This window comes from Hypomesus nipponensis, chromosome 28 (assembly GCF_054491055.1).
Source record: "Hypomesus nipponensis isolate SF chromosome 28, ASM5449105v1, whole genome shotgun sequence".
Classification (NCBI taxonomy): Eukaryota; Metazoa; Chordata; class Actinopteri; order Osmeriformes; family Osmeridae; genus Hypomesus; species Hypomesus nipponensis.
Genome location: NC_140388.1, coordinates 8,129,346 through 8,155,603, shown reverse-complemented (window position 1 = coordinate 8,155,603; position 26,258 = coordinate 8,129,346). Strand labels below are relative to the sequence as shown.

The following is a 26,258-nucleotide window of genomic DNA, read 5'->3' as shown; positions in this document are numbered from 1 at the left end:
ATCAAATCTGTCACCGTTTGTTGGAGAAGCTCTGCTGCAAAAACGATTGCCTGAAGGAATTTACAAGTTTGAGCTCCATGTGCTCTCTCAACTTTCCCAAGAATTGAGCAGTTGAGACATGTTTTTAGAGATAAACTACCAGATCTGTCGGTTGATTGTGGGTTGGAAGGGGTTGTATGGGGAAGTGTCCAGTTATCTTTAATCAGGTGAAATGACAGTGACTTTCTGACTCTCGAAGGCTTTAATTTACTTGAATAGTAGGCCAATTCGCTGGGAAATGACTGATTATGCAGTTACCGCAGCAAGAAGGGGACATAGTGCTGAGAAGAGATAAGAGCTGATTTGCTTAAACCGGCTTGTTTGAGTGCACGCGTGTGCGCGTGTGTGTATATGTGTTGGGAATAGACAGCACTTGATGAGCAGGGGGTTTGCAGCAATAATGGACAGATTCTCTGGTTTCTCTTTTGATCCAAGTAATCATCGGTAAACATTAACGCTGATTTATCACATCCGGAGATGCTCTATGTAATATAGATTGTATATATGACTCTATAAATGTGTTATTTTAGCAACATGTGCCTCTGCAAGTGGCCGGATGTGTGTGCAACAAGAAGTGGCTGAATTACTGTACAAACCTTAACCCCAGTTACCCACAGGCAACCATGGACGTAGTTTTGCTTTCACATGTGGGTGGGCCAGCTTTTTTTCATAACTGAGAATGCGGCCATTACAAATATTTTTCATAACAAAAATGGGGGGGGGGGGCATGTCCCACCCATGCATAATGAACCCAACGTTCCTAAGGCTACCCTATGTTATTTAAAAAAAGATATATGATCTTCCCCCGGTAGGACAATACATCGCCGGCAATCAGCCCTATTTGAAATAAGTCTAGACTAACTTTTCCAACCAAGCGTACTTGGTTGTTGGCATTGCCAGCTTTTTCATCATCCAGAACGCACACTGCCAATGTATTGTCTGCAGTACACATGCATTGGCACTCCTGTTACAATAAGGAGGGATAGGCAGCAATTAACTTTAGCTTATTCAAATCACACATTTTATCAAATAGATAATTGAAAAAAAAAATGATACCAGCTTAGAGCGCGGATATTAAAATTGAGAGGATGTTATGGCACATATGGAATTCTGAGTTAGGATACACTATAGATCATTTGAAAATGCTTGTCATCAATACGTATTGAAATGGCTGACATTGGTGGCCAATGATGTCTCGGTGCTAGATTATTTTCATATCCATTCATTTTATCCTGCCACGGCACAGCCCATGGGTACTGAATATTCATGTTTGTGCCTCTAAACGTAACAACGCAGTAGCGCCCTCTGGACTTTCTCCCTGCTAGAGGCTGAAAGAGTGAGAGAGGGTGGAATGCGAGACAGCGTGCAAGCTGGCAACACATAAGGGTCGACTCGCTCACCATGCAGAGAGCGCAAGCATCGGGAACATTTAACAGAATTTGAAGACAAAACCCGCGTGAACTTCTATCTATTGGCACCTGCATTTTTTTATACGACCAATGGCGGAATGATAAGAGAAACTGTTCTGATAGTTTAGCAATAGCAATATTCGGATGTATTTCTTCATGAGGACGAATCCTATGACCACAACGCCTTTGAGAAATGTCAAAGCAGTGATAGACGATGCTTCTCAAATACGGGATAGTGCAGTGCTATGTAGGATGGAGCAAGACCGGGACTAGGGTTTGACCAATTTTCACATCGCCGATTAGATGTTTTGCAAAAACCAAGACAGAGCGTGTCTGCCGTTGTTTATCGGTAGTGGTAACGACTGTGTTCCTACATTTGCGCTTTACAGCAGTGCGTAGCCTTTAGGCATACGGCGTTGCTCATGATCGCAAAGATAGTAACCATCCTCCTTCAACATCCTTGCCAACCTTGTACTTTTTCGTCCAATGCCCAGTGAGAACTACCGCAAATCTGCAAGCTTGTGTCCGTGGTGCTGAAAGGATAGCTCCTGGTGTCGTCCATTCCTTACAAAGTTGACCCAACGAGAACGTGTGCTTTAAATTTTCTAAGAGGCATTGCTGAAAATGGATTATTATCTGGTTTGACGGCGTCAATCCAGTTATTGTCTTCGGTTTCATGGCTGTGGCACGCAAAATAAAAACTTTGCTTACGGTTAATATATTAGTTTTTGTAGGAATTATACTATTCTCCGTGTACTGCAGAATTCAAGACCGCTCTGAGGAACTTATACCGATCGGGCGAATCTCAGATCAGAGACTACGAGCCAGGAATGGCAAAGTTTCTAACTTGGTGGACCGACAGTTCATACTCCAGAGGCTTGAACGCCTGGAAGACGTTGTCTACAATCAATTGAATGGTATGGATAACAGTGACATGATATAATACCCCCATTTGGCCTATATATAGAAATAATCTTGCAGCACGCTTAGTAAAAAAATGAAAAAAAAGAAGATTAATTCTCATTAACAATACTGTTTGCCATCAGTTGGATATGACGAGACAACTGATCAGTGAAATGTGTCTCTTATCGCTTCATCTGTCATTCCGTGCAGTCATCCAGTGTCTTTGTACGAGGCATTGTCTTTGTCTTTTGTCATCTAATGTCCTCTGTAAGTGAGGAATTGAGCTTACTGTAATTACAAGGCCCTCACGAGCTAATTGGGATTCATACTGTACCTGACCTACGCCGTTCCACACAGTGGAGGTCACGTGGCCTTCTTTTACCGGCTAAACACTCATATTCCCATTCTTCTTTCTATTGTAGTTTAACTTGTGCCGCCACCCTGGCTCCCACTGGCTGTCAGAAATCTGAAAGAAGATGCAATAAGATGTTTCTTATAGAATGAAATGCCAGTGTATTTAATTATATAGCTATCAGTGACTGCTATGCGAGGGGGGTTGGTTTGTGGAAGCATTCCTAAAATCATTTAAAAAAAGACTCAACGTTTGATTTTGGATTTGACAGTCTTGTGAGAGGACCACAAACCAAACTCCATCACTTAAGAGATTGGAAACAGCTTGAGCATTGCAGTGAAACGATTGGGAATGTTGCATGATTCATCGTGAAAGCACAGTACAGCCAGAAAACACAATATTGCTTATTCTGTGTGCACCTATGTGTATACCTTTCCCTTCTACAGTGTCTCATTGAGCTTAGTGCGCCAGTTATCACCCCAGTTCATGCAAAGATCCCCATCCTAACAACATCAAATGCCAGGGGGATCAGAAAAGCTCTGGTTTCACAGCTGCATGTTCCCCAACACTCTCCGATTGGGGCCTTTAAAAAAATGTTTTGAATGTAATCCTACGCCCCAGTGCTGGCATCATCTGGGTATGAAAGAGGTCACTCCTTCATATAGAGTTACGGTTTGCACCTGGAGGCGAGGCAGCAGGCACAGCCTCACCAAAAGTAGAATGCTCACTCCCATTTAAATGCTGGGTGACTTGGTGTGAGTCAAGTCTGCTCTGGCCTGTGGTTTGTAGACAACGGACTGGATTCCAGAAAGTGTCTCTGGTGTTACGACACATACACGCTTCGCCCACTTTCATACACCCAACCATAAATTTCTCATCTGTTCTCGATGATCAAGTTTTCTATGGCTAAACCCTTTATGGCAAGATCTACGCCAGCAGATTGCCCTTAGCTATTTTATGAAATTGCACATATTGTTGTTTGCTGTATAACAATGACCCTCCTGAAGGATTAAAAAAGGACCACATTTGAACTGAAGGACATTTCCCGGTTTACAAAGAAATGCAAAGTAGAGGGAGGTCATATGATTCCTCACAGCAACAACAACAGTCAAATCTGTTATCGGTCAGGGACTGTTTAGAAGCGATTGACAAGGAGGTTATCAGTTCACCCTGGATAACCATCTTGGTTCTAAGCTTCTTGTTCACAGGCTTTTGGAACAGAGTTTTCATCTGAGAAGAGTATTAAAACTGACACACCTCTACTGATTTTTACTAGTTTAGATTCAGTAGCCTACAGATTTTCATCTGCAAAGCCCTCTGTGTCTTGCTTGTAGAAAGTGCTATACAACCAAAATCGGTTTGGATTTAAAATATGATGACTGGCATTCTTTTCAGTTAAACAAAAATAATGTAAAATAATGTATACTGCATAGAGAGTAGTGTCAACATACAATATTGCGTTGACTTTATGTATTTACATGGCATTGTGTGTGAGAGTGTATGTTTCATGTATTGTAGCTCGAGCCCCGTTGTAGACAGATAGAGTCATTGGGGATGTGGTTCCAGTTTTTTCTCCCTGATGCGTGTGGAGATGATGATAGGTGGCCCCTGAGATGCAACGGATATGTCACGACGCCTATCTATAAAACCCAATTACAAGGAGAACGCAACACTGTTTGTATGCAAAGCCCACATTGTGAAGAAATGATTGAAGAGGAATACAAAACATGATTCTTTCGCTCTGTCTCTCTCCACCCCTGCTGTCCCCCTTTCTCTCTCTCTCTTTCTCTGGCTTTTTCTCTATCCCTTTCTCCCTCTCTCTCGAAGCCTCAGCCCTACCTTAATGAGTCTCATCAAAGCGAGTGTATAATTTTCAGTGGTTGGTCTCCTGAAAGCTCAGTAGGTGGGGGAGGGGGAAGGGATCGCTCGAGATGAAATGAAATATTTTCAAATAATAAGCTGTAGATGAGGAATGGTCTTCAAAAACCATCTGCAGAAACGTCCTGCCTTAAGCAGTCTGTGTGCTGTTTTCATGGTCTCATCAGACAACCTGTCGAGATGCAAAAGACTATGATGGAAAACGGAGTAGTTCTCAAACTTGATCTCTAACTAAGTGTCCCCATTGGCTAGGTCACTTTATCAATAATCTCTTTAGATACAACAAATGTCCTACAAAACCTGTAGGATGTTTACTCATGTTCCTTGAATGGAAACATTCATGTGTAACCATGGCTTTGCATTAATTTGCAACCTTTCTGTTGCAATTCTTTTTCCATTATTCATCTCCCTTTTTGGTTATTTTAAGGTGCTTTTAGAGATGTTTGCCACGGTAGTCCACTTGTGTTGTCATGTCAGCTTGATCCGTTACCGTGGCAGCAGAGTTGATCATGCAGAGATTCTTTGACAATCGTCATCCCTCATGTAACACGGGGGCATAATCCTGGCAACCTCTTGGGCTATAGCCTGTCGCTGTCCTGCACAGCAAAGCCACTTTACCCCGTTGTAAATGTTTTATACATTTTATACATAGTCTTACATGTAAGCATTTTAGCTTTCATGCAACACAACACAAATGAGTTATTTCCTTCAACAACAGTTCACTCAGTCGCTTCTGAGAAATCAATATTTAGAGCATCTTCTTCATCATTGACCCGCACAAACCGACTCTCCTTTTAAATCATTCAAGTGGTTGTCCTTTTCGTTGGAAACTGTCACATAAAGGGCAAATCAGACACTTTAAGACAGTTGTTCCATAATTTATCGCCATCATAGCTCAAATGCATCATGTCTCACTTCTCACCAAATGGATTTGGAGTGGCCATTGGGATTGATGTGTACTTGGAGTGGCCATTGGGATTGATGTGTACTTGGAGTGGCCATTGGGATTGATGTGTACTTGCACGAGCAGGCGGATTGATGCTTGAAGAATGGTCTCAGTCCCAGATCTAAGACTCTTCATCTCGTCTACTGTAGCCTGCACCAAGACCATCCCAGTGTTGTGCTACTCTACCTTCCTCTGATGGGGAACTAAGCCTGTGTTTACAGTAATGGTGGCGGCAGATGTTAGTCTGTAATTACCTCATTGTGGGATAATTAAGGTGTTTTGCTAATGTGCATTTTACAGAAAGAGACCCAGGTAGAGGATATTAGGGCTGAGTATATTCCACTGATACAGTACAGAATTGCATAGGATAGCATGAAGATGCATGACATTGCATCATTATCGCTCTTATTAATTTCCTTTTTTTGTTCATTTATTTTGTTAAGGAAAATAGGCAAATATTGGATTTGGTGGAAAAACATATCATACCTTAATATAGATTAAAACAGTGTCTGGAAACTCACCTCATAATCTGTGGCTTTACCCCAAACTGTCAGTCTATTGAATTCATCCAGTTAAGATCAAGCCAATGACCACTAAGTAATTAACTGAATTAGGTTCAGTCCTTCTTTTGTTGTAACGATGAGTCATTCCTTTTGTGTCACGCCCACGGCAGTGCCCCAATTGAGTGCATGTTTTCCCCTTTTCCTGGTGTTTCCCTGTGTCCTGCCTGTGTGATTATATACACCTGTGTCTCGTTAATTGTCCAGGAGAGATTTTCAATTTGCTCATTGGTCCTAATTGGTTTCAGCAGTGTGTAGTTTGGTCCTTGTGGTTATTTATGGTTCCTTCCTTGGTCCTTTGTCAGATTGTTGTTGCGTCATGTCCCTGCATGTGTGCACTCCCCTCGTGTTCTGTGAGTTTGAAAGAATAAATGTGTTTTTGGTTTTTGAATATCCTGCCTGGCCTCTCTCCTTGCGTTTTGGTTCACCTCCTGCATTCACCCCCTGACAATTTTGTATGTACTCTTTCAAAAACAATATCTGTTTTCTATGGCTGTGAAGCTGTACTTCAGTCATAGCATGGGTAGACAATTTCCTGTTATTAAAACCCCAATAGTTGTAAAGAAACAGCTGAATAATGTCAATTAAATACACACATCTTTGTGGAAAGCAGATGATATTTTTCATCAAAGCGGGACGACAAAAAGATGAAAGGACAAATTTTCGCTCAATTTGCATGATTAAGTTGTTGCGTTGAGGCTCACTTTCCTCTCAGCACAAAAACAATTCTGCTTCTCGGAGGAAAACAAAACTGATGAGTAACATGAAAAGGTGAATCAGCAGAAGGCAGATCACCGTAACAACCGCAAGTGATCCTCCCAAGCTTTGTCAAAGTAAGACTTCATTGGCAGCTAGTACTGTTGTTTCTGAATCTGTACACGACAAACACTGCTCTGAAACCATAAACTGACCAGTTGTCACCACAGACTGGTTCTGCTTCCTGTTAGCTAGCAAAGACTTGAAAGGGATGCGACTTCCAATCATATCAGTACTTTTATTCAGACAAGGCCCATTTATAATGGAATTATAGCAGAATATAAGCAGAATACCAACGCTGGTAGCAAAACAAAAGGGTTGTCTCAGCAGAGAGGGGGGGAGGGACCATTTTTAGTCACCTCTTTTGCCAGTACGCTAACACAAACTGACCTGAACCAGAATCTGTCCGGAACCTTCCATCCATTTGATATTTTCATAGAATTTGGCTGACGCATAACTAATCCCTCCCACGGGAGGGGAGCTGCGATTCAGCTCCGATTACAAATCTCCCAAAAAGAGGCTGCTAATTAGTGGGCCTCAACAACTGGAGAAGATACCGCTGTTCCTGGTAGGGCGGTCCGGAAAGGCCAGAATACTTCATTGGTATGCCTTGTTTACTTCCCATCCCCCTGTCCATCTGAATGGGAGGGCCTGCCTGATTTCACTGCTGAGAGACCACTCTGCAAGGATGACGGGAATAGCAAATGATGTCCCCGCAATGTCACTCTGCCAAATTATAATAGCCAGGGGGAGGTTACAGGTTACCTCAAGTAGCAAAGAACAGAAAAGGCAAAGTGTACCAAAGGTAAGAGGAGTTACACACTGGCACCATCATTAGGATATAGACTTTGAAGTTGGAATTTTGACAGAACCACATCAATACTGATCAAAACGCTGAAGTATTTGAGGACCATAGACATGAAAGAGCATGTGTTTGAGCAGGGTGAGACCGGATGAAAATCTGAGTTGGGATCAATTGCACTGGTATTCCAAATCCTTCTTTCATGTCAGTGACTTGTTAGATTCTGCTAAATTCATGTTGCAGTGGGTTTTTAACAGGGGTGGTTTTAGTCTAAGACCTGTCAGTTACAATAGAAGAGGAATAAAGAGTGTGGAAGAAAAAAGAATCATTCAGGCTTATTATCCTTGTGAGGACTGATAACTGAATGTGTTTGGATATTTAACTAGATGACCCAAGACACTGCATAGAAAATAGATTATCTATGGGTTATATATTGCAAGTATTCATAATGTAGACCCTAAGTCCCAATAATTAGCTTGCACATCTGACACAAATGTGGGCAAGTTGTGATTGTACGTGACATGTTAGTAGAGATACTCAAAGATTCCTGACTTGAAACGCGTCCCACAGTACACGTTTATAACATTGACATTTTATAACGTGACAAACTGGACTTTACCAACATGTACCTCTTCACAGCCCTGTGTGTGTGTGTTTGTGTTTGGCTGTAGTCTGAGGAGCCCAGAGAGCCGTGTTCAGGCTGGCGGCTGCAGCTCGTCTGGAGACTGAGTGTGATGATGCCCTACTGTAATGCCCCGCTGAGTCGAAGAGCTGCCATGAGACTCCGACCCGCAAACCATGAATGTCAATGAGCTGTCTGTCTTTATGAGCCTTCCTTCACCAACCTTTACTTCTCTCTCTCCGTGTGTGTGTGTGTGTGTGTGTGCCAGGCCTAGCTAAGCCCATCGGGCTGGTGGAGGGCCCTGGGGGCCTGGGCCAGGGAGGAGCAGCGGCTACTCTGGGGATGGACAGCCGTGACAAAGAGGAGAGGTATGAGGAGTACGGCTACAACGCCCACCTCAGCGACCGCATCTCCCTGGACCGAAGAATTCCAGACTACAGGCCCAAAAAGTAGGTTGATCCGTTTCTTCCCCACCCTCTCTCCTCCTCCTCCTCCTCCTCCTCCTCCTCCGTGTCCAACTCCTAATTCTCCTCCCTCCTCCTCCTCCTCCTCCTCCTCCTCCTCCTCCTCCTCCTCCTCCTCCGTGTCCACCTCCTAATTCTCCTCCCTCCTTCTCCTCCTTTTCTGTGTCCAACTCCTAATTCTCCTCCCTCCTTCTCCTCCTCCTCCTCTGTGTCCTCCTAATTCTCCTGCTCCTCCTCTGCCTCCGGCTACCTACTCCCTCTCTCCCTCCATCGCCTCGTCCTTCCTCCTCCCCTCCAGCAGACTCCAGTTTGTGCAGGCATCCAGGGCAGCTGGGGGTGCAAACGAGGCCATGGCATCACACAAAAGGAAATTGCTGAAGACACGTGTAATCTGAACATGAAAGGACATTGTCCATGGCCACTGAGAAGATGCTGATAGTCGGGGATAGTTAATAATGCAATAAAGAGAAAGTCCAGCAGTATTTTCATGAAAGAGGGCATGGAGACATGACATGAATATTAATTGTCTTTTGAATGAATTTTATATTTAGAATGTTGGACTTTATCTCCCGTACAATGAGTTTAAGGGGAATAACAAGGGTTGCCTCCAGCATTTAGATCACACAGTGTCTGAGGAAAAAAAAAAACGGACTGAAAGACAGAGACGCTGAGAGGAAATCTGCTGTTCGGAGACTTCTGACGGCTTATTGGGGTAACAATCCAATTCACCCGCACGCCTTTGTTCTCTCTCTTCTTTATGCTGTGAAAAATAGACGTGCAGAAAGGGAGTCAAATGAGTCAAAAAGGGAAAAAAGGGCATTAATTAATAACCGACTGAAAGTGTCCTCACAAAAAAGGGATTTGGGGATATGACTCGTTCTGACGCAATTGATTTCACAGGGAAGCTTCGTATGTTTTGTTGACTTCTCCATGAAGGATGTTTGTCTGTTCAGTCATGCGTGTTTGACACTATTCTCACAGCAGACTAGACATGTGTCACCAATGGCCTGTGGCTGGAATGCCAAATTCACAATTGGAATCTTTGCACCCAGGTTCTATTTCAGATAACGACCATTGTTACCGCTTTTGTCAACATTTGCTCTCTGAGCTGTTTCTTCCATGTAAACAAGTCATTTCAAACAGAACAAAAAACCCTCCATGAAATAGTTTCAAATCACACAGTGCATGTACACTAGACACAATGGGAAATGAAGATGGATTCCTCCATGTTTCATGTAAACAAAGGAAATCAATACGCTGAATAGAACAATGTACTGTGGCTAAGCCTGTCTCCTTGTGTGTGTTTCACTAAGATTCGGTTGAAACAAGAACTACGCAGTCCATTCATGTCCAGTGATATTGATGATGTAACAGATAAGACATTTATAGCAGAGAGTTAATGAGGCTAATTTCTCAATGCAGGAATAGAAGTGCTATCGCAGTCGTCGTGTGGGTGTCGTTTGACATTGTAGTTGAAATAAAACTGCGTTTCAATACAAGTGCACGGGCTCAATACCCCCCTGTCTGATGGTCTTTTAATTGCAAAGGAGTCTTTGAGCAGAGGTCTTTGATGGCTTCAGGGATAAATAATCTGCACATTCCCACTGCTCATTCTCTCATTGCCTGTCCTCTGGTTATGATATTGATTTCCTCTTTAGCATGTAGTTTCCTGTTGCCCCACCGCCAACCTGTTCCTTGTATTTGCGCCCACTACTGGCTCCCTGGATTTGTCAAGAGACATTTGTGAGAATGAAACCTGTTATTCTTGTTCACTGCTTGCTCGGCTGGTTGTTTTGTTGCCATTCACCTCAAGTGGTGACATTTAGATCTTAGATGTCACCTTGGTCACTCCACTCCAACAGCAAATGTTTAAAGGGATAGAAAAGACAAACAATGACAAGTTTAGTATTGCACCTGAGCTTTGCAGAGGGTATTGAAGGCAGCCAAACATGGCAAAACGAAATGGCACGTTCCATTTTGAATTTCAATCACACGCATCGTCTACATCCTCACTTGAAAAAATGCATTCATGTCAAGTCAAAATAACATTCGATTTCCAAGGACGTAAGCAATGCAAAATGTGCTCTGCTCCCCCCAAGGCCTCTCCATTTGTCTGTCAGAGGGAGATAACTGCAGAGTACAGCAACTGGAAGGCTAGAGACCAGGGTCTACCTCATCTCTTAAACCTCAGATACCACAGAATAGGATCTCGAGGTCATAATAGCGCCCGTTTATAAGTAAAAGCCTTCGTCGCAAATTGTTGCTCCACCAACAGCCCTTCGGTTTATCTCCTCAACCGGGCAGCAAAATGACAAGGCAAACGATTGTCTTTTGGAGACGAGCGTTCTCTATTGAAAAGTTGCTTTCCACATATCTGGTGCCGTGCAGGTTATCGAAGGTTAATGTGAAATTTCACCGCGAATAAGAGAGCTGGGGGAAGCCGACAGGCTGTCTGGCTGAAGCATGCAGGCAGGCTGTGTAAAGGGGGGGAGGGCGAAGGGGGGAGTGATGGGAATATGTCTTAATCTAGCACTCTGTTTCTGTCAAAGCTTGTTCCAGGTCAAATTATGAGAGCTCGCCAGTGAGCGCCGTCCTATTACAAACAGATGAGTCGATTGCTCATCCTGTTATGGTCTACAAGCCTCCCTTGGTCCTGCAGACAGGTATAAATTTAAGGTTGAGCGATGTCTTAAATTGGTTTCCGTAACAAGGCCAAAGGAACTACAATGTCACTTTTCAAATCTCGACGCAGAGTTGTTGCTGCAGATGTGAAGCTCAAGTGAAGAAGTGAAGGTGACCATCTAGAATCTTCTGTCTTAGATGAGGCGTTACTATGGTAATATCCATTAAACATTCCCCGGCAATGAAATATTCGTCGCATAGAAGACACAAGATACTTCATTCAGTTTAGGATGAATGTCATTCCATTGCTCTGACTCTACAAAGAAAAGCCATTGCATTGCACACCCACTGCCAGATGTAACATTGTGTTTCTAAGGCTCGAATGGTTGATTGAATGAGGCAGTAGAACAGTTAATTTAAATTAATTCTTCCCAGAAAATGAGACAAGGCCAATGAGTTTTTGGCTGACAAAATACCTACTTATGTAAATTTTTCTTTCCATAAATATTAACACCATACAAGGGTTTAAATACAATGTGTGTAACATGTATAAATAAATAAATGTACTGTATGTTACAGTGTGTATATATATGTATGTGTAGTCTCAATTCTTCACCATGTCAACTCGTTTCTTTTCTCAGTCAGTAGTGGCGAGGATGACCATGGTCATTGTACAGTACATAAGCTGAGTTTTTCAGCTTAGACCATATAGTGTATTGTTCGCAGAATACTGTAAAGACTACTAGACTGACTCAATTTCCTCTGAGCTTTCAGCAGAGAGAAAGCATCTCAGTCTTTTCTCACTATATCACTGTCAATGTCTTTTATGTCAGCTCCTATTTCTGTGAGGTTGTAAGAACGGCCAACACAGGCCCACCCCACCAGTCTCAGGAGCATGGAGACATGAGTACAGCGCACCCGCACACACACACACACACACACTCCCTGAAACACACACACATGTACACACAGAAATGTACACATGCGCACATGTGCACAAGCCCCAGCGGGCAGAGAGGATGCAGCACCATGCTGGCTGCCATCTGCTGCCCCTGTGTCCCTCCACCATGACCCTACTGTCACCGTGGCCTCTCAACAGTGACTCAACCAACATCACACACTTTTGCGTGTGATCTCGTGTGATCTCAGCTCGGCCCTGCCAGCACAATTCAAACAGCCCACGCCAGGTCTGGACTGGGCCCGGTAATGTGAAACGCAGACCGGCCCACGACCGTGTATTATTATTATACAGTATATATCTTTTTTTTTGCATTATGCCGCGGCCCTTTGACCGGACGTTTGGGAAATTTCCCGGCCAGTCCGACCCTGGCCCACACCAAGCCAGACGATCCCGTTATCTCCTGCGATGAGCACAGTGGTGCACCATCCAATACTGAGCTGGAGCAAGATGCCTATTCCAAGACTTGCCTTCTTTGAAAGAAAAGGCAAAGGTGCAGATTACGTTCCTGCCGGTTTTAAACCTCATATGGGTAAAATATTTTGTCGAAGTGAAACACAGTTGTTAGGATTGACGCCTAATTGACATCTAATTTGGGGATTACCAAACAATCTGATTCGGTGCAGAATACAAGAAACAGGAGAAGAGAAAAGTGGCAATAGAGGAGTAATTTAATTGAGTTGTTGTTGTGGCAGTGACATTATTTGAGTGTTGGGTAATGCTTGAGAAAACATCATGTGAGCTGGAGGTTGCTATAGTGCAGCTACAGTGTGACCAAAATCGGCCATCTTTAAACTTGTGCTCCAGTGAATGGAAAGGGGGGGTCCAATCACGCAGACTGGAAGAACAATATTAGCAGCGTTATGTAAAATATGTTGCTTGTGCTTATGTAGCTTCACAGCACAAAATCTAAGTCTGCTTTTGTGTGCAGGAGCGTGTGTAAGTGTGTGCATGCGTGTGTGTGTGTGTGAGTGTGTGCGTGTGTGATTGTGCGTGTCCGCTGGTGCATTTGCATGTGCTGTTCAATCCATTAACTGGGTCATTGAAAATGGCAACATGAAATCGGATTCCAATCACTGCTGCACAGATGCTGTTACCATGGCGTCCATAGTAGAAAAAGACCCGTAATCATTGGCACCAGAACGCTGCCATTTAAGAGGGCAAAGAGAGAGGGGGGGGGTCCCCCCAACCAGAGGCACTGGGCTGAGGAGAATGGGGATGGAAGAGAGATACAGAGGAGAGGAGAGGGAACAGAGAGGGGAGACGAGAGACAAAGAGAGGCGTAGTGAGAGATTCGAAGCAGAGGAGGAGAGAGAGGAGATAGAAGCAGAGGATGAGAGACAGGAGATAGAAGCAGAGGATGAGAGACAGGAGATAGAAGCAGAGGGTGAGAGACAGGAGATAGAGGCAGAGGAGGAGACACAGGAGATCAGAGGCAGAGAAGGAGAGAGGGGAGATGAGAGGCAGAGGAGGAGAGATAGGAGATAAGAGGCAGAGACAGGGATAGAGGCAGAGGAGAAGAGACAGGAGATCAGAGGCAGAGGACGAAGGGAGGAGATCAGAGGCAGAGGAGGAGAGATATGAGATAAGAGGCAAAGACAGGGATAGAGGCAGAGGAGAAGAGACAGGAGATCAGAGGCAGAGGACGAAGGGAGGAGATCAGAGGCAGAGGAGAAGATAATAGGTCAGAGGCAAAGGAAGAGATACAGGAGATCAGAGTCAGAGGAGGAGAGAGAGGAGATAGAGGCAGAGGAGGAGAGAGAGGAGATAGAGGCAGAGGAGGAGAGACAGGAGATCAGAGGCAGAGGAGGAGAGAGAACTGTCCTGGAATCTTTCACACCCTTGGTCTTCATGACTCATCTGTCAGTAGCCTTCTCACCTCCAGCTAACACAGACTCTGCCGGCTGCATGCTCCTGCCTGGGAGCACACAGTGCAGCCACGACTCCGCCAGTCGTGGGCCCAGTTTGAGTTCGACTTCTTTTTCTTTTTCTCTTTGAACTGTAGTAGATCAGTAAGGTTTTCACACACCATCCACTCACTGTGCAGACACCTTTTATAATATACAAAAAAAGTTGTATTCTCATGTAGACCTAGACAGACATCACGTCATATTTAATGCAGTGTGTCGGGTTTAATTTGGAACCAGACCAACAAGATGATTGATCACGTTGACTGATTGGCAGAACTAACTTTGAGAACCATTCAATCGCTCCACCATTGTTCTTAATGCCTGCCTTTCTTTTCCTCTCCTTATTTTACCCCTCAGATGCAAGCAGTTGACCTATCAAGAGGATCTCCCTCAGATTGCAGTTGTGTTCATCTTTGTGAACGAGGCTCTCTCGGTCATCCTGCGGTCGGTGCACAGTGTGGTCAACCGCACGCCAGCCCACCTCCTCAAGGAAATCATCCTGGTAGATGACAACAGTGACAATGGTGAGACATGTTTTTTCTTCTATAAAAGTCACCCCTACTCTTGACTTTTACTGCCTGGTTACGCTCTCCTGTACTCTACCTCCCCCAGCCCCCCGGTCCCCCGGTGCATCGTTGTCTAAGTGTGGGAGAGGAGGTTAGTCTGTTACACGTGGCAACGTGTCAGATCAGCAAGCTTAACCTGATTACCAGGGCTCTTCAACGTAAGACTAAGATTTCTGCACACATAAACAGTCTGTGTGTTTGTGTGTGTGGGTGTGAGTGCGTGGGAGTGTACCCCAACGCAAGCTCAGCGACACGAGGAAGGTACCAGTCACGAGCAGGAAAGAGAAAGGTGTTGGAGATTATCAAGCCCTCTAGGGCCGACTCCTCAATATGGTTACACCTTTATAAATAGCAACTGAAGAAAAAAAAGAAGATGGAGAATCTGCTCCATCCTCTGCTGAGACTCTGCGTACACCATCTCCATGGTAACGCAGGACGATGCCAAAGGAGAATTCAGGGAAGCTTCCACACCTGCATGGCCTGTGGCGTCCAAACCTCCTTTTCCCAGAAGCCCGTCTGGTTCAGACAGGGGGACAATGAACTAGATTCCGGCTGACACTTGGCCCTCCATCACTTGGCACAAGGGCCTGGGCCTAGCAAATCAACACCAAACCCCCCCTCCCCCTCCCCCTCCTCTGCTGGCAGAACAGAGGCGCATAAATAACATACTGAAAGAGGGCCGGGTGAGAGTCAACATTGGCACGCGCTCCCTCTCCCTGCAGAGGGGCTTAAATAGGCAACTATTTAGAGCCAATGAGGAGGCAAAAATGGCAGCAGTTTGCCTGCACAGCAGAATCCGCCCCCTCGTCCACCACGCCCCCTCTTCCCCTCTCCCCCCCCCTTTTTTTCTCAGGAGGCTTGTGATTGGTGATGGTAATTTGTGCGGATGCATCCGCCGGCTCCTCGTACTGATATTACACTATTAACATGCAGGCTTGGCTACTTGACCTTTTCTGGCTGGCTATGGCCGTCTCTTCTCATTTGGGGCGAGGCTGTGTGACATGACTGGAGGTAGGGGCGAGGATCTCGTGAATAATGAATCCCCCTCTGAGGAAGCATGTTGGCCTTGTCTCCGTGACACATATCCTTCGCTGGGACCCGGAGTGACATTTATTGGTGGTTGAGAGGTTTATTTTCAGAGGCTCCACAGAGGGAGCCTGGCAGGATTCATGCCGTCCTTGATGAGCTTCTGTTCAGTGTATCGTGTTGCAGTTGCAGCCCCGGCCACTGGGGGTACGCAGAAACAACGCAAGGAAATGCTCAATGGTCCTTTCGAATTCAGTACTCGTTAGCATTAGCTAACGATTCATGTAATGACAATTGGATCTATTAAACAGAGGCCATATTGAACACAGTGAAGATGCTGTAGAGAACTGGATCATTACTGGTCATTAAATATAACCACTCTCATTTAAACTCCTATTTTTTCAGTCTGGAGCCCTGCTGTAACTGTTAGAAGAAACTATCGAGTCATAACGACAATGCCAATGTTCTTGCACCTTCCGCGGGCCGTGACGTGCACATAGCAACACAGATGTATTTTAATCGGAAAACATACATTAAACTGCACTGGTATCAGGAGCAAATTTACATAAGAATTGTCTTCAAATTTGATTAAATGTAATAGAAGTTCACTTCCTCTCCTCCTCACTCACCCAGTTTGAGTTCCCTCAGTCCCCAACCTCATACGTGGATTCTAGCTCCCTACAGCATATGCCCAACACAGCAAAATGTCATATTCATAGTATGATGGATAGTTATTTATTCTTTTCAGTGTTGCACTGCCAATCCCATAAAACAAATTCCTTGGTCCATAATTCCCTGGCACAGTTGCTTTCCAACTTTCTATTTGTTTCCAGAGGATCAGAGGGAAGCCACATCCGTCTCTCCCCTAGCGCAGACCACACAATCACTGCACTCTGTTGGGTTTCATCCTTTTTTTTAGCTGCCTCAGTGTGTCCACAGTTCCCTGTCTGCTCACAAATCCCACCCAGACACCTTGACCCCAGATGCTTCAATGCAAAGACGCCCAGCACACAGACTAAGACTAAGGACACCTTACCTGGATCTGGAATATACCCGGTTGAATGATGTAGCCTGTAAATTTGCTTGAGAAATAGGGGGTTTCTTTATCCCAACTCTCTTATTTCGTGAATAACTTTGAGTCTGACTTGAACTCAGAACTCCGACTCCCACTCCGAAAGCCAACATGTACTGTTTTAGAAAGGCACAGATTCAGGCGTTGTTTTTCTTCTTGGAGTAGATTAATGGCTACAAGCCCTTTGTCGGGTCCCGGCAATGATTTAGTTCTGAAGCTGCACTTGCTTGGAAAGTGCCATTGTTCTCCCCCCACATTCAAAAGTAGAGCACTTAGCATCCTGGAGGGAACAACCTCAAAATATCATCCATCCTCCACACATATTGAAACTCATGGAACTCATTGTTTACAGCCAACGGTGTGTTTTCGGTAAATAAAGCAAGAAGCCTCATTCTTGAGTTTAAAAAGGAGAAAATCTTTACGATGCAGAATAAATAAGGTCAGCCGTGTTCTGCGTCACATGGCCCGGTTGGAAATCATTTGATATGTCGTAACAGGTCTTTCTTGATGTTTTCTGTTCAATTTTACTTTCTGTTTACTTCACCCTTCAGTTTTTTTTTTTTTTTTTTACAGTTGATCTGAAGTTCAACCTAGAACAGTATGTAAACAAGCGCTACCCAGGCCTGGTAAAGATTGTGCGGAACAGTAAGAGAGAAGGCCTCATCAGAGCCAGGATCCACGGCTGGAACGCGGCCACGGCGGCAGTTGTGGGGTTTTTCGACGCTCATGTGGAATTCAACACTGCCTGGTGAGTACGGCTCCGGTCGCTTTTAACAAGATGCCCTATCTCTCCTTTTCGCTTTGCGGTGGTTCCTCTTTTGCATGGATTGGGAGTAGATTCATCATTATCCATGACACATGCTCGTTTGTGTAAAACAGTTTTAATAAAGTGCCAGCCGTGCAGTGCACGGACAGAACAACCTTAGACGGCACATTTCTGCAGGGAAATGACCCCCGCCTCCCTCAATTCCCAGCCTTCCCTGGGGCTCCACTGCCGGTCTACTACTCTTTAACTGTGAATGATAATCAGCCCAACGTCTCTAGGAGAGACATTGTGGTTGAGATTACACTTGCTAGTTACCGGCATATCCCACGTCAACATAAGCCAATTCCAAACACGGTTGTTTGCTGAAAGACAATTAAAGTCGCAAAAAAGTCTAATGTTGTGTTTGCCACATTGTTTTCCCCCAGGCTGCGAGCTTCTAAGCGTTATGAAATTACTTTGGGGGGTCTCAGCCCAATGTCTGTCTGACACTCACATTTACCACCAAACAAATCACTCAGGCGCTTGTAATTGGCACCTAATTTGAGCCTGTCATTCTGTCAGCTTTTAAAGACGGAGGGTTCTTCGTTCCTTGCCTGGCCGAGGGGGAGGAGGGGGGAGAGGGTGATGGGGGGGGGGGGAAAGGGAGGGGGGTTAGAAAAACATTTGGATTATAAATTGTCTCGCTGCCTCATCTGCAGTAGCTCAACCACCTACAGGGCTCTGCCACGGCATCATGCTTAGCACCACCACAGAGACGTTTACTGAAATATGATTATTATTGTGACTTACAATGGCAACAGATAGGGTTTTTCCAGAACCTACTGAATACACTGATGGACGTGACATGACTGGACCAGATGACATCCAGATCAAAGCTGTAAAGGTCTCTGCCCTTGTTTGTCAAATGCAAGGTCATGCCTAAAAACTGTGAACACGGGTCGTCCGTTTGAATCCGATTGGACAGTTTGTTACTTTTGTCCCTTTGACCCCTAATGCCTCACGTACAGTTTCTAGATCCTCCCGCAGGGGGGTCGTTAGTCGGGCCTAATGCAACACTTCAAACCCAGACTCTGCCACAGCCTACTCCACTGAGGGGCAGGGAAGTATCCGGACGGGGGTAGCTGATGATAATTGATACCTTGGTGGTTCCGTCATCTGTGCCTCCATCTGTTCCTTTTCAAATATGGACGGGCTTTCTGCCCCCTCGACAAGCCCTTCAGCGCTATGGAAAGTGCTCTCTTTTTGATGTCCCCCTCCCCCACACACACCCCCCCCCCCCACCCCCACACACCCCACTCCCTTCCTGTTTTACGCGCCACTTTCTCTCCGCATTTCCTTTCGAGTTGATTTACCTGCCGCCGCGAGTCACGCGCTCTTCACAGGCGTTCCTGCGTCAGCTGGCTCCTTTGTTCGGGCGCAACCTTGCGCTCGTTTGACATCAGGACGCATTTGGAAGATCCACGCACGGGAACTCCATCCGTGGCCTTCCGTCCTCACCACTTCCTCAGAGTAGGCGGCAGGAAGTTATGGCCGAGGGAAAGCTCCTTAACGCCTCTGCGTTTGGTGTTCGCTTTTCGGTGTCGCGTTTGCGTCGGCGTGAGTTTGTTTAAGCCTGTGCATGCGCACGCTTTGGTTATGCAGCGCTTGTTTTGAGATAGCCTGGTTCTGCAGTGTAGCCCAAGGTGCAGGTATACTGTATGCCCATTTGTTACAGTAAGCGAGGCAACCCATCCATCCTCATACGATTATGCACTATGGCACATACGCTGATAAGTGAGATGGATGGTTCCTCTGGAGGGAGTCACGAGGCCCACACAAACGACCTTGGGGGAACCGTCAGAGCATGCAGGAAGCCAGGACACCGAGCCAGGAAGAGCAAGCCAACCTCTGATACCATGTGTGTTGAGTTGGCATTGTTTTCCTTAGCGTATATATCACCAGAAATATGGAATGAAACGATCCTCTTTTGGACCATCTTTTGATATTTCTCTTGGGCATATTATACATTGAGAGTATTTTAATCGTTTTAACCAAGAGTATTGCATCTGGGGAACAGCTGGGTTCAATTTTAATGATTTTAATGAAAATTTGTGTTCATATATATGTACTGTATCCATTATTTCTTAAGGGAGCATGGATGCTTACAAATCCCATGAAAAGGTGCATCCATTCACTGTGGCTAGTGCCACAGTGGTGCTACCCTACATTACAATCTCTCTGTTACGAGAAGAAGCACACGGAATGGAAGGGAATGGAAGGATGCAGTAATGAGCATCTATGCCTCTTGAACTGAGGTCCCAACAGGAAGACCTGGAGATAAACTGATATTTATTTGGTTTAGAAATCAACACCAATGCTGTGTCCGGTTATTCATGATTAATGATGATCATTAGCAGAGTGCTTGTTACATTTGTGTGGGATGATAAGTGTCCATCTATCCACAAGGGCTAGTGAAATACACAACGGTTCAGAATGTCAGTACATTGATAACTCCAACACATAACACTTTTACACTGGTAGTGGAAACTCTTTTGGAAACAAGCTCTCCAAACAATTATCTCTAAATGGTTTTAACTGCTGTAATAAAAAATAAAAAAAGACTAATCTTGAATCCTTCTTAATGGATATCGGGAGCATGACCTTTTACAGATGCAGAACAGTTGCTAGAAAAGCTACATTGAAAAGCGCTGAGCATGTCTGGTCATTGACGTGCTTCGAAACCTTTCCGTCACTGAAACAAGTCATGGCTCAGTGTTTCCATCTTGGAAAAGTGGTTGACATCCCAAAACACAGACACGCCATGTAGGCTACCTCTACCCCTCTCACATACCCCCCTTTATGAAAAGTAAAATGGTTAAAAAAAAATCTATCATTCGGTAAATGGTTACAGATAAAAACTATTCTTGGTTATAAAATGTACATTTCAGCCAAATGTTTGTTTCAAAGGATCTTACGCTTAACACTTGCTATTCAGAGAAACAGCCCTAAAGACCAGTATTTGACTCACAGGATGATGCATACAGTTTTAATGTTCCTGAAAAAGGCTAGAGGCATAGGAGGCTGAGATTACTTTCACAGCTCCGTACACAGCCTCTCTCTAACATACAGATGTGTGTGAGCTGGCACATCAAATCTCATGTTGTACAATTTGCTTCTAAACTGAAGCCACTGCATGTCAATAGAATCCTACGACTTTCTGGATGGAAAACTCGCATGTTAAGATACATTTAGCCCCCAAAAAGGAATTGAAGATCCTATTTTAGGTACTTGGGGTCCTGTCTTTCTTTGGCATGGTAGTGAAAGAAACTAGATCCCATTATCTGATAAATGTGTGTTTGAGAAACGTTTCCAGTTCAAGATGTGTGACACAGGAATCCCATTAATCTGGAAAATATTGGCTTGTAATCTCAAAGGCCTTGCTAGACTCTGTGCAAAGGACAAAGGTAGGGCAGATAGGGAAGGCCTTACCGAAGACGGCGGTTAGGAGTCAAATACACAGAAATTGAGATTAGAGAGATGTTGATCCAGATATTTGACGGCAAGTTAGTTAACACACGCCTGTTTGCTCAGGCTGCGATGAAACTTGCACATATCATATTAGAGTGACACAATCTTCCAATACTCTGATTTATCCGAATCACAGAGCTGAGATTTCTTACCCAGTGCAGTAATGAGATACAAGTCTTGCAGGCCTAATGGTAAGACCCACTATCACTACAGATTCACGCCATTGTGTGTCACAGCTGAGGAGGAAAAATATTATTTGAATATGAAATCTAATTGAATTTGGACAGATGTGGGTGGCTAACCCGTCTGGTGGTGTGCATGCAGAATGAAGGGGAAAATGACAGGGCTCATCAGTCACCCCGGATCCCTCCCCGTGTCTCTGCTCCTCGGGACGTTTTCATCAACATGGACCCCCTAAGGGAAAGCCTGCCTGGGCGGGGAGTGTGCTGCTAGCTTACTCAGGGCTAGGCTAAGCTCTCAAGGCCAGGGAAAGGAATGCCTGGAGTGTTGGGGTGTGTGTGGGATGGGGTTGGAGGATGAGGGTGGAGGGGGGGGAGAAGGGGGGCTCAAGGTTAGGGGATACGTATGGCATCCAGGTTGAAATACAACAGGCATACTCAGCCATCCGTGTCGAAGCAGATAAACCCAAGCAAGCTGAGAGGATAGGCAGCCATTCTCTGACTGAAAAACCTCTTGGTACGGGGAGAGCAGAGAAACCTCTTGGTCAAAGCCTCGTAAATCGGATTTGTCAACCAATGATCAACACACAGTACGGTGAACCCACACCAACTTTCTAATGACAGACTATTCAGGCTGACATTCTACCACGTTTTTTTTTTTTATCACAGTCATTATATCTTCAAAGTGGGGTAAGAAATCGACCTCGCATAAGCCAATCTTTTGGAATGAGACCCAGAGTTATTTTTACAATACCTTCAGCGTTATTAAATGATGGCCTTTTTTCCTATGTGTCGCGTCAGTCAGGTTTCTTCACTGGCAAAATCATTTCGAAGCTCCATTTGGAATTGTTCCCAAGCACTTGTTGCTTTAATGTGATAAGGACTTATGCTGCTTTTAGGAGATGAAAGGTTGTATATTTTAAAGACGTGGAGAAAAGGAGTTTCGGATACAAAGACAGCGTAAAACAGTTAAAAAATAACATTTGAGACTGAAGTACGTTGAAAAAGAAAAAGATAATAGTTGTCCTTAAATTATATTTATATCTCCAGCACTCATTCTGAGGTTCCAAATTGCAGTCTCCTATTTAGATGGGATACCAAACAATGTAGCTGCTGTGTTATAATTATGATAGGTAGCTATAGCTACATATGTATGCTACGTGTTCGTAGTCACCACCATGCAAACTCTCTCTCACACACACACCAGACATACATACACGCCAGAGGCTGTCAATAAGAGTGGGAATATTGACATTGACACCACTTCCTATTTACTGTAGCGACATAAAAGTATCAACATTCATGCCCGAGGCCAAAAGGAGTGGAAGAAAAACAAAGCCAAACTCAACTCTGTGGCCTAGACCTCCAATGACCAATGGACACAGGCAGGGTGATCTGCTCTCCGCTTGATGTACTCTGAGAGAGAAGCACGCCTGGAGCAAGAGCCAGTGTTGACGGGCATGACAGGCTCGTGGTGGCTGACTGTCTGGGCACATGAGACGTAGTGGCTCGTTTCCACCCGGAGAATTGCTTTTTATCTATCTGTTTATTTCCCCCCTCACTCTACCACTCAAAGACACTCTAAGTCTCACGCTCCCCCCGGCATCCCACAGTTTGACGCAAACGCGACGTTCGCAGAGAACACACGGATAACATCTCGACGTGTTTCTTCCAAAGGGCCGAGCCCGTTCTGAGCAGAATAAAGGACGACCACCGGCGCATCATCCTCCCGACCATCGACAACATCAAGTACAACACGTTTGAGGTGCAGCAGTACGCCAACAGCGCGCACGGCTACAACTGGGGCCTCTGGTGCATGTACATCCGCCCCCCCCAGGAGTGGCTGGACAAGGGCGACGAGACAGCACCCATCAGGTGAGCTTCCCCCACCACCACCACCACCACCCGCTCCATTATAGATGAGGACGTTTGAAATATGGATAGGGACGGCCCCGGCTTATGACTTATTCATGTTCCGACCTGTCAAACCTCGGGCTTGATGGGTGTGTGTGCTGGCTGAAAGACATGAGTCAACAGTTCTATGAAAAAGTGTCTAATTACCTGATGAATATGTTAATTTCTATGCCAGCCTGTACACAGGAGACCGCTGCGATGAAATGTCATTAGTGTAATTGCATATCGTTTACGGGTACCTCGTACAGAATGGCAAGTCCACACACTGGTGTGCTGTAGATGACCTTTAACATGTCAAATCCTAGAATCAATGGGGGGCGGCTATTGTTATGTACGTTCAGGTAAATCATGTTTTCCATCATTTTGAGATGTTCTTGATTATCATGCGGTATCATATTTCACAGAAATTGACACATATTTCTCTCGACAACTGTTTGGTTCCGGCAAGGTCATGGCAACATATTTCCTGGAGAGACAAGCAGCAGTATGATCGTATTCATAATTCATAAACCTGTTGCCTGACAACTGGATGTGACTGCTCAACTTATGGGATACATTTCTTTTTTTAGTTTGGGCTTGAAAGAGTACGAGCTTTCCATTGAAATTTCACAGTGTCAGGAGCCAACCAATAGGGGCGTCCACACGAGCGTTCTACTCTGAAGAAGACTTCAACGAGAGCGATAACTTAGCTACAAGCGCACACCCCTTTGCTCATCACTAGCCAGAGTGACTGTATCTGCTCTACATTCAAATACACCATACTTACGTTCACTTAAAACAGGCATCTCCTCCTTCCACAGAGGTGTGCTTCCTATTTAGGGAGTCAGATGGGAGTCAGATGGCTGAGCGGTGAGGGAGTCGGGCTAGTAATCAGAAGGTTGCCGGATCGATTTTCCGCCGTGCCAAATGACGTTGTGTCCTTGGGCAAGGCACTTCACCCTGCTTGCCTCGGGGGAATGTCCCTGTACTTACTGTAAGTCGCTCTGGATAACAGCGTCTGCTAAATGACTAAATGTAAAATGTTCTTCTGCAACAGAAGAGTGCCACTGAGGAATGAATACCGTGGTGCTGTTTGCAGTCTTATTATTGACACTTTGCTGGAAATGGACAGAGCGCCTCAAGGGGCATCTGGAGTGAGTCGGCTGTTTGAGGATCCCTATTGGAAATCATTCCTGCCCTTGTTTCCTCAAGCTTTCTGCCCATCAACAATAGAAGGCCATGGCTGTTCAAAGCCGAGACTGAAGCCTGCTCTGTCGGTTGTCTCGCCACCATGAATAAAAATAAGATTGTGTCTGGGTTTTTTCCCCCCAAGATAAAGGGATGAAAGTGCCAGAAATCTGAGGAGTTCCAAGCAGGGGTGCATAGCACCATAGCACCATGCATACATAGGGGGATTAAATCTGTCTGTTGACAAAGAGAACCATTTTGGCAGCTACCGAGTGTTTGTCTGGGGTGACCATGCGTTTTTTTTTTAGGTTAGATTTATCCATGCTGAAGTTGTGCTTTTAGTGTGGCCGCATTTTTTGTGCGGGTGGGGAATTGTTTGCGTGTGGATGTGTGTGGGGATGTGTGTGTGAGTATGTGTGTGTGTGTGTGTGGTTGTGTCTGAGTGCTTGTTTACCTTTGTGCATTTTTTATCTCATTGGCCTCCAAATACCGCTTAAACAAACTGCAGGCACACACAATTATTATGACCTAGAAGCCAAATACAAACAATATCATAATTATAACTTGCTCTAACCTAAATTACCTTTCTTTTGATTACATTTTTCTTCACAGTTTAAGTGGTGTCAATGGATCACAGCTTAGTTTCTAAAATGTCCAGTTTTTTCCTCTAACTATTCCTTCAAGGGGCATATAAAGTGGCCTCGATACACTTCCTACTATGCCTTGACTTAATGTATGCTATCCTTGCTGCAGGCTCCACACTGCATTGCATAGCAGCTGTCTACTGACTCCACTCAAAAGTGCCTTTTAACTCAAATTCATCACATATTTCACTTCTATTTGAATATACTGGTCTCTAACCCTTTTTTTCCCCAACATCCTAAGGCCTTTTTTCTGCCACGGCTAAGCCCATTAAAAGCAGGCCTGGGGTAAAAGAGGCCTGGAATTAAACAAGGTCTTCAGAGACCTTGAGAGAACAGACGGGTGTTGAGTGGCACATTCTCCCCAGGCCGCCACAGTCCTGCTCTGCCCGTGTCTTCTCTTAAGGGCAGCCCTCTGCTTCCCCGAGTCATCTATATTTACTAGAGGACGTCTGCACTCGCTCACAGCTGACGCTTACCCCGTTTCTGCAAACAACAACACTAATAAAATGCCCCGCTCTTCCTCTAGAACGCCCGCCATGATTGGCTGCTCCTTTGTGGTGGACAGGGAATACTTCGGAGAGATTGGCTTGCTTGATCCTGGGATGGAAGTCTATGGGGCAGAGAACATCGAACTGGGCATGCGGGTGAGTACTGGAATGACTCTAAAGCTCTGTCTCCCTGGTAACAAAACACAAAACAACTAGGAGTAACTACTTGTGTGCTCTAGTTTACTGTAGACTCGCAGAACTTCTTTTTGAAAAAGTTCTCACTCGTGAAAGACATATCTGGGAGCAGTGCCGAAGGGAAAGTTGGATTTTTAAATGAAGGTTTGAGCTGTGGTTGCCAAGTGAAAAGACGAGTGTGGAGAATTACAAAAGCAGCAATTACAAATCCAATATCAGGTGGGAGGAGGAGCATTCAGTCCTGGTGGAAATAAGGATTCAGAAAATCTTATATACAAGCTTTAGAATGACTTTTTTAATGTAAAAAAGCGTGTTTTCAAGCCTAAGGGCTACATCTTAAGAAACAAAACCCAGAGGCGTCAACAGAGCAGCATTTAAACTTTCTAATGTTAGAAATGTGATTCTTAGATGGCCGGGGAAAACCCTTAATGCACATCTTCTGTCAACCCAAATGCTTTAAAGCTGGTATATATGGAAAATGTAAATCTCTTTGCCGCGGCTTTGAGTTAAATT

At 44.9% G+C, this 26,258-nt stretch overlaps 1 protein-coding gene across 2 annotated transcripts in view; it reads left to right on the top strand.

The window, feature by feature from the left end:
- The first annotated feature begins 2,124 nt into the window (after window positions 1-2,124).
- The window catches only part of galnt9 (polypeptide N-acetylgalactosaminyltransferase 9), a 43,368-nt gene continuing 19,234 nt past the window's right edge, over window positions 2,125-26,258 (top strand). The window contains exons 1-6 of one of the 2 annotated variants that reach the window (XM_084694804.1): window positions 2,125-2,365; window positions 8,536-8,716; window positions 14,579-14,745; window positions 17,459-17,633; window positions 23,015-23,212; window positions 25,589-25,706. In XM_084694804.1, the coding sequence (XP_084550930.1) occupies window positions 2,125-2,365; window positions 8,536-8,716; window positions 14,579-14,745; window positions 17,459-17,633; window positions 23,015-23,212; window positions 25,589-25,706 (1,080 nt within the window). Of the gene's footprint in view, window positions 2,378-8,535; window positions 8,717-14,578; window positions 14,746-17,458; window positions 17,634-23,014; window positions 23,213-25,588; window positions 25,707-26,258 lie in introns of both variants that reach the window. The other variant, XM_084694803.1, reaches the window with a different exon arrangement.